Source organism: Crinia signifera, chromosome 9 (assembly GCF_055691185.1).
Source record: "Crinia signifera chromosome 9, ASM5569118v1, whole genome shotgun sequence".
Taxonomy (NCBI): Eukaryota; Metazoa; Chordata; class Amphibia; order Anura; family Myobatrachidae; genus Crinia; species Crinia signifera.
In genome coordinates this window covers 7,296,464-7,312,632 of record NC_139225.1, presented here as the reverse complement: position 1 = coordinate 7,312,632, position 16,169 = coordinate 7,296,464, and the positions used below count along the sequence as shown (strand labels likewise).

The 16,169-nt window shown below is 39.6% G+C and overlaps 1 protein-coding gene across 2 annotated transcripts in view; it reads right to left on the bottom strand.

Moving 5' to 3' along the window:
• The window catches only part of NR6A1 (nuclear receptor subfamily 6 group A member 1), a 226,687-nt gene extending 214,386 nt beyond the window's left edge, over positions 1–12,301 (bottom strand). For both annotated transcript variants that reach the window (XM_083160991.1, XM_083160992.1), the window contains exon 1: positions 12,112–12,301. In XM_083160991.1, coding sequence (XP_083017117.1) covers positions 12,112–12,154 — 43 coding nt within the window. In that variant the 5' untranslated portion in view covers positions 12,155–12,301. The remainder of the gene's footprint in view (positions 1–12,111) is intronic.
• Between the last annotated feature and the right edge of the window lie 3,868 nt (positions 12,302–16,169).

Genomic DNA, 16,169 nt, shown 5'->3' with positions numbered 1-16,169 from the left:
GTTAGCATTACTGCCTCACAGCACTGAGGTCATACAGTAGGTTTGATTCCCACCATGGCCCTAACTGTGCAGAGTTTGTATATTCTCCCCATACTTCCGTGGGTTTCCTCCGGGTACTCCGGTTTCCTCCAACAATCCAAAAATATACAGGTAGGCTAATTAGCTGTCAACAAAATTAACCCTAGAATGTCTGTGTGTGCGTGTACATGTTATAGGGAATAAAGATTGTAAGCTCCACTGGGGCAGGAAAATGCGATCAAACAAAAAAGTATATTTTGAGCGCTATGGGTCAGTATTTGGGTGCTGTGTGCAAGTGGCTGCCCTCTGGGAGGGGGTTGCCGCCCCCAAAAAAGGGTACGTAGAAGAAAGGAGATACCAGTAGGCGCCTTATGCACACAATTTATGACAATTTATTAAACATACAAAATATATTAAACTAATAAAGCATAAAATAATCCACAACAATACTATAAATATAAGAAGTTAAAAACATGTGCACTAGTAAATGCTGAATTGATGGATTTTATATTTACCAAGTCCCGGTAGGCTTTTAGCATATGCGCATATGTTGCCAGGTACTAATGTCCCAAATTGAAGAATAAAGAACCAGCGTTCTGCAGAAATATGTGACACCTGTGAGATTTCCCACAGGGTTTTTTGTAATCCAAGAAAAAGGGTTATTAGAGGCTTAAAAATAGCAACCAATGATGGAGTCGACACTTCTGTGTCGATGGAGACAGAATCCACAATTCTTGCAGACAATGCTTTACAGCGGGTCCCAGGTTGATGGAGAACGAGTGTACCAATAGACCCCACACCTGTCAGTGTCAGATGTTGCCAAAGCAGCCGCACCGGCCAGACAGCCAAGTGCGAACCGCTAGACTCTGTAACAGACGGAGGCTGCTTGGGACGGTAGTCTCGTGCGCTCTGCTGTGAGCGTGTCAGGCTGGTTGCCGCGAGGTGGTACAGTGGCTGTAGATTGTCTCCGATAACACGCCGCTGCTGCGCTCCTTGAGGAAATAGCGGGGACCAGGGTGGACTGGTTTTCGTGGAGCTCAGACGGCTGAGAGATTCTCCGGGTCCACTGGCTCAATGGCGGCAGCAGGGCTCCTTCTTCAAGACGCGTTTCGCCGCGCTACGGCAGCTTTTTCAATTGAGGATAGAAGGTTCAGCTCAGTGGGCTGGTCTTATACCTGGCTAGATGTTTTGCACAGGTGTATGTGGCCAATTAATAATGGTTTCACTGTGAGTAGTTTTATTGCGGTGTCTCACATTACAGATCATCTGGAGACATTGTTATAACCTTTTAGTATGGCTATTTTATACACAGGATCAGCATTTTGCATTAACACATGTATACAATTATCATCATTATGCGAATAAAAATAAGAATAAATATAAAATAAATATACAAATCAATAAAAAATAAAAATTAGGTAAACACGAATATAGGTATGTTTTAATTATTAAAAACATGCTTTCCACTTTTCAACAGATTCAAAAAGATTTAAAAATGTTACACTGACAGACTATTTCTATAGGGACACATCATATGCAGGAAAGATGGTTATTTTGTATCCAATTTTAATTATTTAGAATATTCATATTACTAAACCCTTTCTTTTATATGAGAAAGGAGAAGAAGAAGCACTAAACAGAGCTTAATTAAGAAACAGTGACAATAATATGTTGTATTGACCCAATTGGGCTAAACCCTAAATGGTTCATCTGTATAGATCAGATACATTTTTTCCGATAAATCGGACGGGACAAGGAGAAGAATAAAAATAATACAAAACTTTTTTTCCCTTAAAGAATTTCATTGAAATGAAGTAAAGGTAAAAAATTAAATTAAAATATATCTTAAAGGACATTTGAATAAAGGTAAGGAATAAATAATAATAAAATTAATAAAATATGATATATAAACTCGTCCAGTGTGTATGGGGCACATGGACCCCAAAGTGTGAAAACGATCATATTGCATCATGAATCTTAAAGTCACACCGGCATTGTAACAGGACAAATGTCGGTGTGTTATATATCAATTTATATGGAGTACACACATGAGAGAGAGACAGGGGAGAGAGTCCGAAAATCATTCCCAATTTTATTAAACATAGATTTATAGATATTCTTGGGTTTTTTTGAATTTTTTATGAATTTTTTTTTTTTTTTTTTTTATATATAAGGATATTATACTAGAGAGACAATAATTAAATTTAAATTTAAATTTAAATAAATTCCAGATCTATAGTCTCATTCATACCGTGGGGTTTAAGAGTCTGTAGCTTCAGGATCCATGCCGCCTCTTGGCGACACAAGGTCCTGAAGCGATCTCCTCCACGGCTGGTATGAGCTATATGCTCCAAACCCACCACTTTGAGACCCACAGGGTCCCCACCATGGTGTTCTGCAAAGTGGCGGGGAACACTGTGGTTGGTGAGTTTCTTCACTATGTTCCTTCTATGTTCTAGGACTCTGGTCTTGAGAGGGCGAATGGTTCGTCCTACATAGTAGGTATTACATGGACATATTAATAAATAAATAACGTAATTTGTCGTACAATTAATGAAGGTCTCTATATTATAAGTTTTGTTATGATTTGACGCTGTAATTTTCTGAGTTTTATTCATTACGTGTTTGCAAGTCATACATTGAGTGTGATTGCATCTGAAAAAAACATTTATTTTAGGCCCCAGAATCACATAATCACTTTTTATTTGATCACTGTCACTATCAACAGGTCCTCGGTACAGCGATGGGGACCAGGTTCGCTCCCAGTTTTGCAAACATCTATATGGGGCAATTTGAAGATCATTACATCTGGAGCGGGGACTGGGACGCGAACCTGGTCCTATATGGTCGCTATATCGACGACCTGTTCTTTATTTGGCACGGTAGCACTGAATCAGTTGATAAATTTGTTATGCACCTTAATAACAACACTTATGGTTTATCCTTCACTCACTCACACCACCCCACACATATGAGTTTTCTTGATGTCACGGTGGAGGTGGTAGAGGGAGCTATAGCGGTTTCTGGCTATAAGAAACCAGTTGACGTTTGTAGTTTTATCCCCTACTCCAGCAATCACAAAAAAAGCTGGCTCAACAACGTCCCAAAAAGTCAGATACACAGGATAAGACGTAACTGCACATCGGATACTAAATTCTCTGAACAAATGAACAGCCTCTTAGAGGAATTCAAGGAGCGGGAGTATCCCCAACCTGTTCTCGCTGAGGCTCTGGAGTACGCTGGTACCTTAAATAGGAATGAGATTATTGCTAATAGCAACAAACAAGGTCTAAATAATAAAGATAAAAAAACTAGTAAATTTAAAAATGGAGATAGAAATAAACTGTGTTTCATCTCCAAATATAACGTAGCGGCCAATAAAATCTCTAATATTATAAAGAAAAATTATAAACTCCTCAGCACGGACCCAGTACTCAGTGGTAATTTAGAAAAAGAACCAACCATTATATTTAAACGTGCGCGTAATTTAAAAAACATCTTGGCACCCAGTTTTTCACACAGAGTACAATTCTGGGGCCTAAAATAAATGGTTTTTTCAGATGCAATCACACTCAATGTATGACTTGCAAACACGTAATGAATAAAACTCAGAAAATTACAGCGTCAAATCATAACAAAACTTATAATATAGAGACCTTCATTAATTGTACGACAAATTACGTTATTTATTTATTAATATGTCCATGTAATACCTACTATGTAGGACGAACCATTCGCCCTCTCAAGACCAGAGTCCTAGAACATAGAAGGAACATAGTGAAGAAACTCACCAACCACAGTGTTCCCCGCCACTTTGCAGAACACCATGGTGGGGACCCTGTGGGTCTCAAAGTGGTGGGTTTGGAGCATATAGCTCATACCAGCCGTGGAGGAGATCGCTTCAGGACCTTGTGTCGCCAAGAGGCGGCATGGATCCTGAAGCTACAGACTCTTAAACCCCACGGTATGAATGAGACTATAGATCTGGAATTTATTTAAATTTAAATTTAATTATTGTCTCTCTAGTATAATATCCTTATATAAAAAAAAAAAAAAAAAGAAATTCATAAAAAATTCAAAAAAACCCAAGAATATCTATAAATCTATGTTTAATAAAATTGGGAATGATTTTCGGACTCTCTCCCCTGTCTCTCTCTCATGTGTGTACTCCATATAAATTGATATATAACACACCGACATTTGTCCTGTTACAATGCCGGTGTGACTTTAAGATTCATGATGCAATATGATCGTTTTCACACTTTGGGGTCCATGTGCCCCATACACACTGGACGAGTTTATATATCATATTTTATTAATTTTATTATTATTTATTCCTTACCTTTATTCAAATGTCCTTTAAGATATATTTTAATTTAATTTTTTACCTTTACTTCATTTCAATGAAATTCTTTAAGGGAAAAAAAGTTTTGTATTATTTTTATTCTTCTCCTTGTCCCGTCCGATTTATCGGAAAAAATGTATCTGATCTATACAGATGAACCATTTAGGGTTTAGCCCAATTGGGTCAATACAACATATTATTGTCACTGTTTCTTAATTAAGCTCTGTTTAGTGCTTCTTCTTCTCCTTTCTCATATAAAAGAAAGGGTTTAGTAATATGAATATTCTAAATAATTAAAATTGGATACAAAATAACCATCTTTCCTGCATATGATGTGTCCCTATAGAAATAGTCTGTCAGTGTAACATTTTTAAATCTTTTTGAATCTGTTGAAAAGTGGAAAGCATGTTTTTAATAATTAAAACATACCTATATTCGTGTTTACCTAATTTTTATTTTTTATTGATTTGTATATTTATTTTATATTTATTCTTATTTTTATTCGCATAATGATGATAATTGTATACATGTGTTAATGCAAAATGCTGATCCTGTGTATAAAATAGCCATACTAAAAGGTTATAACAATGTCTCCAGATGATCTGTAATGTGAGACACCGCAATAAAACTACTCACAGTGAAACCATTATTAATTGGCCACATACACCTGTGCAAAACATCTAGCCAGGTATAAGACCAGCCCACTGAGCTGAACCTTCTATCCTCAATTGAAAAAGCTGCCGTAGCGCGGCGAAACGCGTCTTGAAGAAGGAGCCCTGCTGCCGCCATTGAGCCAGTGGACCCGGAGAATCTCTCAGCCGTCTGAGCTCCACGAAAACCAGTCCACCCTGGTCCCCGCTATTTCCTCAAGGAGCGCAGCAGCGGCGTGTTATCGGAGACAATCTACAGCCACTGTACCACCTCGCGGCAACCAGCCTGACACGCTCACAGCAGAGCGCACGAGACTACCGTCCCAAGCAGCCTCCGTCTGTTACAGAGTCTAGCGGTTCGCACTTGGCTGTCTGGCCGGTGCGGCTGCTTTGGCAACATCTGACACTGACAGGTGTGGGGTCCATTGGTACACTCGTTCTCCATCAACCTGGGACCCGCTGTAAAGCATTGTCTGCAAGAATTGTGGATTCTGTCTCCATCGACACAGAAGTGTCGACTCCATCATTGGTTGCTATTTTTAAGCCTCTAATAACCCTTTTTCTTGGATTACAAAAAACCCTGTGGGAAATCTCACAGGTGTCACATATTTCTGCAGAACGCTGGTTCTTTATTCTTCAATTTGGGACATTAGTACCTGGCAACATATGCGCATATGCTAAAAGCCTACCGGGACTTGGTAAATATAAAATCCATCAATTCAGCATTTACTAGTGCACATGTTTTTAACTTCTTATATTTATAGTATTGTTGTGGATTATTTTATGCTTTATTAGTTTAATATATTTTGTATGTTTAATAAATTGTCATAAATTGTGTGCATAAGGCGCCTACTGGTATCTCCTTTCTTCCACTGGGGCAGGGACTGATGTGAGTGTTCAAATATTCTCTGTATAGCGCTGCGGAATATGTGTGTGCTATATAAGAAACTGATAATAAATAAATAATATAAAACATTCTATAATCATATCATTTGACTCAGGCAAGTATTACAGGTTATAATGTCATTTTAAAATTATAATAAGATCTAGAGTAATTTGCATTAATTAAACAACAGCTGTCTCTGTGTATGGGCTGCCGCCCAGCTTTCATTTTCATCCCACTTTATCTTTATCATTTCTCTATTCTCCTACAGAGGTGCAATCTGGGGTTTATCAACATTTACAACAAGGCAAATATTTGGCATTTTGAAAACATTATAGAACAGGCTTCATCATTAGTCAAGGACAAGTTTCATTCTAACCCATTGCACCATGTCCTTGGCCCACTGCCCCTATACTCTGTCCCCTGGTCTTTCTGGCACTTCCATTTAAGCTGGCCATACAGTAGAACGACCTACATATGACCTGATCGTATTCAGATTGTAAGAGCGATCGAAGCCCATACGATCTGCTTACGAAACCCAAGCAAAACCAACAGACCAGACAAGCAGCATGTACGATATGAGGATCGACGCATAGTTCCGATACACCACACAATGCGTACACAATCATACACCTCTCGAAATTGTGCTTTAGATTGCAAGCTCTCTCAAGCAGCTCTTTTCTCACTAAAAGTGCATACACACGGAACAATTTGAAGCACAATGTGGGCATTCCCGATTGATGGGAACGGCCAAAAGTTCAAGTCGTTCCTTGCATTGTTAGCAATGCGCATAACCTCCGATTGTTAACAATGGTCTATGATGCATGCAGGAAGATCATAGACCAATCTGTTGTGAAGTGTATCAAATTGTTCCGTATATATATATATATATATATATATATATACATATATATATACATACATACATATACATACACACACATACACACACACACACACACACACACAATGAATGATTTGATACACTCGTGAACGATGTCAGAAAGCTTTTGGCATCGTTCCGTGTGTATGCACCTTAAGGGTCAGATGTATCAAGCTTCAAAAAGCGATAAAATGGAGAGTGATAAACAGCCAGCCAATCAGCTATCTTCAGTTGACATGTAGGAGCTGATTGGCTTTTTTATCACTCTGGGGTTTATTCTAGTTCATTCTTTCTGACAAAATCCTTCTTAGATGGACAAAACCATGTGCACTGCAGGGGGGCAGATGTAACATGTGCAGAGACAATTAGATTTGGGTGAGTTATTTTGTTTCTGTGCAGGGAAAATACTGACTGCATGATTTTACACTTCAATATAGATCTCACTTTGAAGAAAAACCCCACCCAAATCTAATTCTCTCTGCACAAGTTACATCTGCCCCACCCGCAGTGCACATGGTTTTGTCCATCTAAGAAGGATTTTGTCAGAAAGAATGGACTAGAATAACCCCCTCTGTGAAGCTTGATACATCTGACCCTCTTACATCATCTCCTCCCCACTGCCAACAACAGCGCCACCAAAATGTCAGATGTTATATATTGCTACTGTAGGGATACATCACGTATAAAGGTGCTTGAACAAATACGAAGTACAAAACAGGATGATTATTGTATTAGAAGTTGAGGCTTAAGACGGGAGGTCCAAACCACTGTGTCACATTGATGTTTATAAAGCAAATTTGTAAATATAATAAATGATATCGTTTTTTCAGAATGGTTCTTCTCTTTCAATGGCAGCCCACCCCTAGTAGCTCAGGGACAACTCCTGTGTTACCCAACATCTCAGCAATGTTGTCTACAGAGAATTGTGGTACCAACTGAAACCTGTGCTTGGTTTTAGTTTTTCAGTTACTGTAATGTCAAGTTCTGTGTACCCTGTATTGTTCTAATGCAGTGGTTCCCAAACTGTGTGAACGTGGAACCCTGGGGTGCCTCGGGAACCTTGCAGGGGTTCCTTGGATTGGTGGTCCAGGACAAATTCAAATTATTTATGGTCAATTTAATAGGAAAATCCGGAGATGTTGGCTGCCAATATTGTCCCTCACCACATAATACAATAAAAGGATGAAATGTGAAAATAAATTAGTTCATTTTTTTTTTTTTTAAACTGTCCATAAAAAAAACTTTTGGCCTAGGGGTGTCATATAAAAAAATTCTGATAATCTAGGGTGACGCAATTCAAAAAATGTTTGGGAACCACTCTTCTAATATGTGGCATATGTACAGCACTGCAAAACACTTGTGGTGCCTTAGAAATAAAATGCAACTATAACAATATTAAAATGAGCACTCATTTAGCACAAGTACACAGCATCCTTAATTGTAGGCAAGAATAAAGTGAAATCAACTGTATTCATTTAAAATGGAACCAAGAATAAAATATTTACAGTAACTGAAATAAGCGGTTTGGTTAAGAAAGTAAAAAAAAAAAAAAAAAAAGGGGGGGGTTTATAAAATTTATAAACAACAGACAAACAATCACTAAACAAAAATATAACACAAAAACTAATTTATAAATATATATATATTTGTTACTAAAAAGTTTTTGTTTACAATGCAAACACATGCGCACACAAAAGAAAAAGTTTAGGGCATAAGATTAAATGCTCTGCAAAACAATAATCGGGTGGGGGGGAAATCACACACAGATCGCATTCTTAAAGCTTTGCGTAATATGTGTGCACTATAAAAAATATCGATCAATAAATAAATAAATTATGCCGTGATACAAACATACTTCTGTTAGAATATAGTAATTCTCATTGGGCACACAGCTTCCTATATTAACGTATATAAACTTGACTTGGAATTTTAATATTTCAATCCACACGAGTACTGTTTCTAGCCTTAAATCCAGCATTAAACTATATTACACAAATAAATGAAACATATTTCAAGGTTAAATTTATCCAATTTTCAGGACGACTTCAAATGACTCTGGTCAGGAATTAATGAGTCACAGAGGTCATTACACAAGATTCTGGGAGCAACTGATCTAAATCTCTCGTTTGGTCTTTGTTTACTTCTTGGAAATAAAGTGAGCCTGTTTCTAAGATAACATTTACGTTATTCTCTCAGGTTATGCTAAAGCTAAAACTACATTTGTGAAAATTGAAGCCTGACAGGTCATACAAAATAAGGAAAAAGTATTTGCAATAATAAATAAATTAGTGAAATTAACCAAAAATGGTATATGTCAAAAAAAAAAAAAAAATCCTTATTTTTACATATTTTTTAAATTGCATTCAACTTTTCAAAAATGTTCACACTGTGCATCACATAATACAATCATAATATAAACATACAGCATGCAATATTTAGAGATACATAAATATTTAAATCGATCAATCAACATTATGTATATAGTTAGAATACACTAATGACCGAAAACACCATCATTAGTTGATGATCCATTAGGTCTTCAGTTGTTGCATATTTTGCCCACGTATATAAAATAACAATGCAGTAATAAGGTATCTTAACGAAAAAGTATCAATAAAGCGGTCTTGGTTTATTAAAATTGATCTTTTTTCATTCAAAAACAGCATAAAAATGACCAACCTCCATCAATCCGATACAGTACGTTCCTGGTGCATCTCTCACGAGGGCACTATCCCTTGTAACTGCAGTTCCCATTCTATTGCTTTAGCTAATTGCTCCAGGATCTCTCCAAGTTCAAAAGTTCACGTTTTACGACACCCACAAAGCTTTGCACACATTACCAATAAAAACATCCCCTTTACAAACAACCAGGGGAAAGTATCTCAAATGAACAGAGAAAATACTGAGAATAGGGGAACTGCGCTGCCAGGGGCCAGCAGTGCAGAGCCGATGTCACTTTAAGGTTAGTAGAAGCAGTGACCTCATTATACAAGGACAGTCCTTTTAGTACATGAAACATTTCCTGTGCCACACCAGGAATAAATGAATTTCCCATCATTTATCTAAAGCTCTGCAAAAGCCACAGAGAGCTTCAAAACTTATCCCATGTCCTACAGAAGTTGTTACCAATTCATTGACAAAATCATTAAAAAAAATAAAAATAAAAGTTATATTTTACATGAAAAACAGTGGTGAACCGATTAAACGAAAACCAATAAAATAATCATTAGAATATCACAGAATAATACAACACTTAAATCAGAATCAACTTTATTGGCCATATAGCAGCCAAATACCTTAACTTAATAGATTTATTTTGGTAATTAAAAGCTAAAAGATATGCAAGTGCATTTTCCTCAACTCATTCTATACGGATGTAAAATAAATGTGATAAAAACTGAGGAATTATTTTATATATTTAAATATGCACATTGCAATTACTATTCATTTACATTAATTAGAAGGGAAAAGGGAAGGTTTCTACAAAATATTTGCAAGAAATCTGTATTTCATTCATCATTAATACTTGATAAATATTTTTATTATTTTATATTTTCAACTGAGAAAGCAACTTTTCAACTGGCACATTTTAACAAAAGAAACATATAAGTAATCAAAAGTCAAAAAGACTAAAGAAAATGGTAGCTATTCAATCACACAACAAATCATCAGATGTCCAATTTCAATGTTGTGTCAAATGCAAAGAAAAAATAAACTCTTGTAGTTGGCACAGGTTGAGTATTCCTTAAACAAATATCCATTCTGCAAATTATTCCGAAAAACCATAGTCTCCAAAATGTACTTTTTTTTTTTATTTGTCTTTATTTTTTTGCTAAAAGCCTACTGGTTACCTCTGTAAATGGCACTACTGGGAACATGATACCTAACTGGCACTAAATATGTGCAAGGACATGATTGCTTGGCATTCAAATTCAGTACCAGGGATAGTACACAAACTTTGTTTCAAAACCTTGTTTCTTGCACAAATAAAATATATTTGTGTGTATTTCATGTGTTTATACAACAAAAATGCAAGATACCTCAAGACGACTTAATTCAAATATAAAAATATTCAGAAATACAGAATAATCGGTTATCCAAAATACTTCTAGCCCTGAGCATTTTGGATACGGGACACTTAACCTGTATAGTGTACCAATAATTCTATTGTACACAATGGAACCAATATAAAAATATATGGAAGTTTCATTATTTACACAACTACGATGTGTGGTTTTGTATGATTACGGTAACAAAATACACCAAAATGAAAATAAATATCTCATTGCATGTACCACAATAAATATTTTTGAAACAAATTTTTGCAGAAATGTTTTCCCCTTAATACATAGAAAGCATTCCTGAATTAACAGAACAGAACCTTGATCCATTTGAGTTTTGTACATTTTCAAGAGGTAACCATTGCTATTATTGCTTATTTTGGGGGACTCAAGGTTCAGGAACAACAAGTGATAGGTTAATTTAAAAGTAGCTGTACATAATGAGCCATGCCATCAGAAATATATGACAGTGAAATTTCATAGCTCCCATTAAGATTTAAAAAACACCACATTCAATAGCAATGAGCGCCATACACATAGGCAGAACGGAACAGCACCGATAAAACATCCAAATGTAATATTCTCTGATCTCAGCTGCGCTCTCTCGCTGGAACGCACGTCATTGGTATTGCCAGTGACTAGTGGCCAACCAATTTTAGCCACGCCGCCAACAGAGTTGGTTAACATACATTACTACCGTGGAGTCTTCTATGCAATTTCACAACAAAAAAATGATATGACCTTTTTTCCTTGCGCACGCCCCAGGTTATAGTCGTGTTTTACGCCCCTTTTAATGTTTAAGCCTCTTCCTTGAACATCAACTTCCAGAAATAATAATAATATTAATATTATAATAAAATAATAATAATAATATAAATAATAATTTTATTTATAAAGCCGTCTTTCTCCAACAGGACTCTAACCTGCTGAACTCAGATACATCTGTACATAGCGGTGATAGGCACATTACACCCATCTTTTTCTATTATTCAGAACAACTTTATAGTGCCCAATTATTCTACTAATAAAAGTACAATTAAATACCATTTTTATTTGATATATTTTTTGAATGACACAAGGGCAGCAGCTTGCCACACTGTGGGGTCCATAGCATCCTGCAGTCACACACCTAATATTGTACATCCTCATGCAACCTATGCACAGCATCATCCCTGCACTCCCTTCCCAAATATCCCCTATGCCACTCATAGCCTGCCCCATCCAATCAGCACAGTCCCATGCTCTCCCCAGCGCACACTGCCCTGTCTCACCGGTGGCAGGAAGGAGCCCGGTCCCGCTGTTGTCCAGATCCATGTCCCGAGATATAGGTCCCGGGGAGCCTCGGTCAGTATCCGTGGTTGGGCTGCTCCATCCCCTCTGGCTGCAGCAGCAGGAGCAAGGGAGCCCTGGCAGCTGGGGTGGGCAAGAACGATCAGACTGACGTCACCGCGCCTGCGCCGCGCTCAGCCTCACGGGAAATGTAGTTCAGTTATCCCAGACCCCAGCAGCTCAGATCATGCTGGTTCTTCTTGGGGTCAATGTTTCAGCTAAAAACAGTGCAAAAGCTGCTCTGTGCGAGTGTGTGTGCATATAGATAGATTGGATAGATAGATAGATAGATAGATAGATAGATAGATAGATAGATAGATAGATAGATAAATGATAGATAGATTTAGTTATTATTCACGATAAGCCTTTCTAATGATAAGAATGAGCACTGAGGACCCAAGCGCTCTGGATGCATAAACCTGTCTGTTTGGGATAAAACTTGTACCTGCATGTTGTGTTTTTATACTGTACATCATGTATTCCTTTTTCTCATGAGTTTGCGTTTTTCATGAGTCTGTTTCAGATCGTATATATGGCGTAATGCTGGGTACACACCGGAACGATTTGGGCTCAATTCCCCCAATTTCGACGTGTCTTACGATCGGTTGTATGTAGGGTGGCCAATACTGGGATCGGGATCGCGGGATTTGGCAACCAAAAACGCCAGGATTTCAATCCCGGGATTGGAGTTTCCAATCCCGGGATTTCGGGATTAGACTGCGCATGCGCAGTCTAATGCTGGGCAGCGTCTGTGCTGGTGCTCAGCAGCTACCCGGCTTCTCCCGTCCCGGGCAGCGCGGCTCTGTGCAGCGTGACGACGTCAGAGGTCACGCTGCGCAGGCCGCACAGGCTACCGGGCACCAAAAGACCAGACCGCCCTGCTGCTGAGCGGACCAGGCAGAAGACCGCGGACCAGCCTGCTCGCCCGCTCACCTGCCCACCAAGTGACCAGCCCGGGCTGCATCAACCCAGGTTGTCCCTCCCACCCTGGCTCCATCTCCCCGTTTCGACCAACCGCTCCACGCATCTGTAAGTAAATATGCGGGGTGGCCGAGGTTGGGTTTTTTTTATTAGGGAAGCCAATCCCAGGATCCCGGGAATCCCGGGATCCTGGGAATCCCGGGATTGGGCATTTTTCAATCCCAAATTCCGGGATTGAAAAAATGCCCCGGTATTGGCATCCCTAGTTGTATGTAAAAAGAGCAGAATTCTACCTATTTTCAATATGATTCTGTTCCAATGTGCACCCCTGCCAGTCGTAGGTTCAGTTTGGAGATTTTACCTGCTGCACTAAAGATCCCTCAATCCGACTCCGATTGGGTGTCGATCGAATGCACATCATGTGTGTTTTTGAATGTAAAACCATCAAGTGACCCCGTCCTGCCCATTATTTAAATTTCAAAGGGCAATCTGCAAGACGGTCACATGATGTACTTTGCAAACACATGATGCACCGAAACCAACTGTCTAACGACCATCGCGATTGGATTGGATTGAGATACACAGTTCTTACAAATCGTGAGCTGGGGACTGCCCGGGAGGTCCCTAAAAAATTCAAGGAAAATCATTTCACAATCATCGCACGATCTTGGTCATTCTGGTGTGTACCCAATATTAGTAACAACCTACGTAGAGCAACCCTGACCAATTTGGTGCCTTGGACAAGATTGTACAGTAGTGGCTGCCCATTTTACACCCCTCCCCCCCTCCCCCTTACTTCTCAATGTAATACAAGTAACCAGCCTGTCAAAATGACGAAACAGAGCAACACTTTCTCCATCAGGATGACATCTAGTGGCCGCCAGTGTGCACAACACTTGAATTCCCGCTTAAGATGTGAGGAGCAGAATAACCCTCTTATAATATAGGATTCCATTCACAGTTGAAGAATTCCTTTAAACCCGCCTTGTTTCCCATTTGCATAGCGGTGGCGCAGGGTTTTGAGATGTTTTGATAGACTCATAAAATTTGCCAGCTGACTGCAGCGCTGGGTTCTGTTGTTGCTGCTGTGGCTGCTAAAAGAGAGTTTCACCAGTAAGTAGCGCATGGGTTATAAAGTTCATTGCCAGGATATAATCAGAGAAACGGCAGGGGGTTGAAAGCAGCGTCTGTTTTAAATTTATCCAGCCAATCTCCTGCCTACTATATATTGTCCTGCCACCGGTGTGAAGTGAATGAATTATTGTTGTGGACAAAAGGTGAAAACTACAGATGTCAGGGAACCACAGAAATGCCTGTTAAAGCCTTTATAACTGTTATTAGTTTATCGGAGCGATAGCATTGGGGTCTAGGAAACAGATGACTTCCCAAACACATACTTATTGGGAGTTCTGTGATATGTATGAAGTGCAACAAATTAGCTTGTTCCCCACATGTTCATTTGTACGCACTGTCATAATACTAAACATATTTTTTTTGTTATAACTATTTTCTCCTAATAGGATGGGGTACAGAAAAAAAGAAAAGGGACGGGGGGAAGGGGGGGGGGGGGGGTTAACAGTAAAATAAAATAGAAAATGACATCTATATAACGGTCACAATAGAACGCACATTATACTGTATGAACAATGAAAACAGATTATATAAATAACATACCTATCCATGAAAACGTATTATCGAAAATGACGAGGATTTACAGAGGTAGCACCTGTCATTCAATCCCGGCGCCCGCCAGACCCACTCTCTCGCCAGCCGGGCCCTTCTCCGCTTCGGTGAGACGGGCAGGGTTGGGGGGGGCGGGGTCGGGGCGATGATGGGGACCGGCGGGGGAGGCAGGGAAGGCGGCGGACGATGGCTGGGAGCTCCATAGCCACGGGGCGTGCGAGCGTCTCTTGCACGCGCCCCCTGGCAGGAGCTGGCGGCTGGCGGGGGCTGGCGATAGCTTCGCCAGCCCCTGCAATGCTGGAGCCAGCTCCACCTGTATATCAACATTCAGAAAGAAGAAATTGTACAGATTGAGCTCCTCTCAGCCAGCGCCGGGGATCGCCAGAATGTCCCCGCCGGTGTAGAGGCTCTCCATCTGACTGGGACACGTGACCATCTCACACACACATGCATCCCAGTTTTCTGGCAGGGAACCCTGCCCGTCTCTGCTTCAGGGAGACGGCCAGGGTTAGGGTGGTGCGGGGAGGTGGCGGGGAGCGGATAACGAGACGGGGAGGTGGCAGGGACCGACGGGGAGCTTCGTCGGAAGGGGATGCATGAGCGTCCCTGGCCAATCAGCTCCTACCTGTGATTTTTCAAACCAAACCTGTAACTTCACAGGTAGGAGCTGATTGGCCGGTGATAAAAACCAGACACTTTATCATTTCACCGAGCTTAATAAATCTGCCCCTGATCCGCTCTGCCAGCCCCTCCATTGGTTGCCTGTATCTTACTGTATTCAATAAAAAACCCTTATGATAGCATATAAAGCTATTAACCATACTGCACCAGCTTATATCTCTGAACTTATCACAAAATATCTCCCATCTCGACCACTCCGCTCTGCACAAGATCTGCGTCTCTCTTCTGCACGGATCACTAGCTCCCTTTCACTATTATCATTGGGCTCTCCCATCCTATGTAATGTCCTTCCATACACAATAAGACTCTCCGCTAGCCTCCAAACTTTCAAGCGTTCCCTGAAAACTCACCTCTGAGGCACTTATGTATTATATAGCTTCCCTCCTGGACTTGTAACTTGGTGGGACTGCTATGCTATTACTGGTGCCTGTCCTTGTGTTTCCCTCCTATGTACCTATAGATTGTAAGCTTGCAGCAGGGCCCTCCAACCTCTATGGGGGAAATTTACTAAGATGATTTAGTAGAAAAAAATTCTTATTTTCCTACGAAAATACAATTTTTTGGGGTGTGTTCGTATTTTTGGCATTTATTATGCCAAAAATTCAAATATTCGTATTCGTATTGATGGGACATTCGTATTTGTATTGTCTACACCATCGATAGAATACGACAGGAATCACCATTCAAAAGAATGGTGGTTCCTGATTTACTAAGC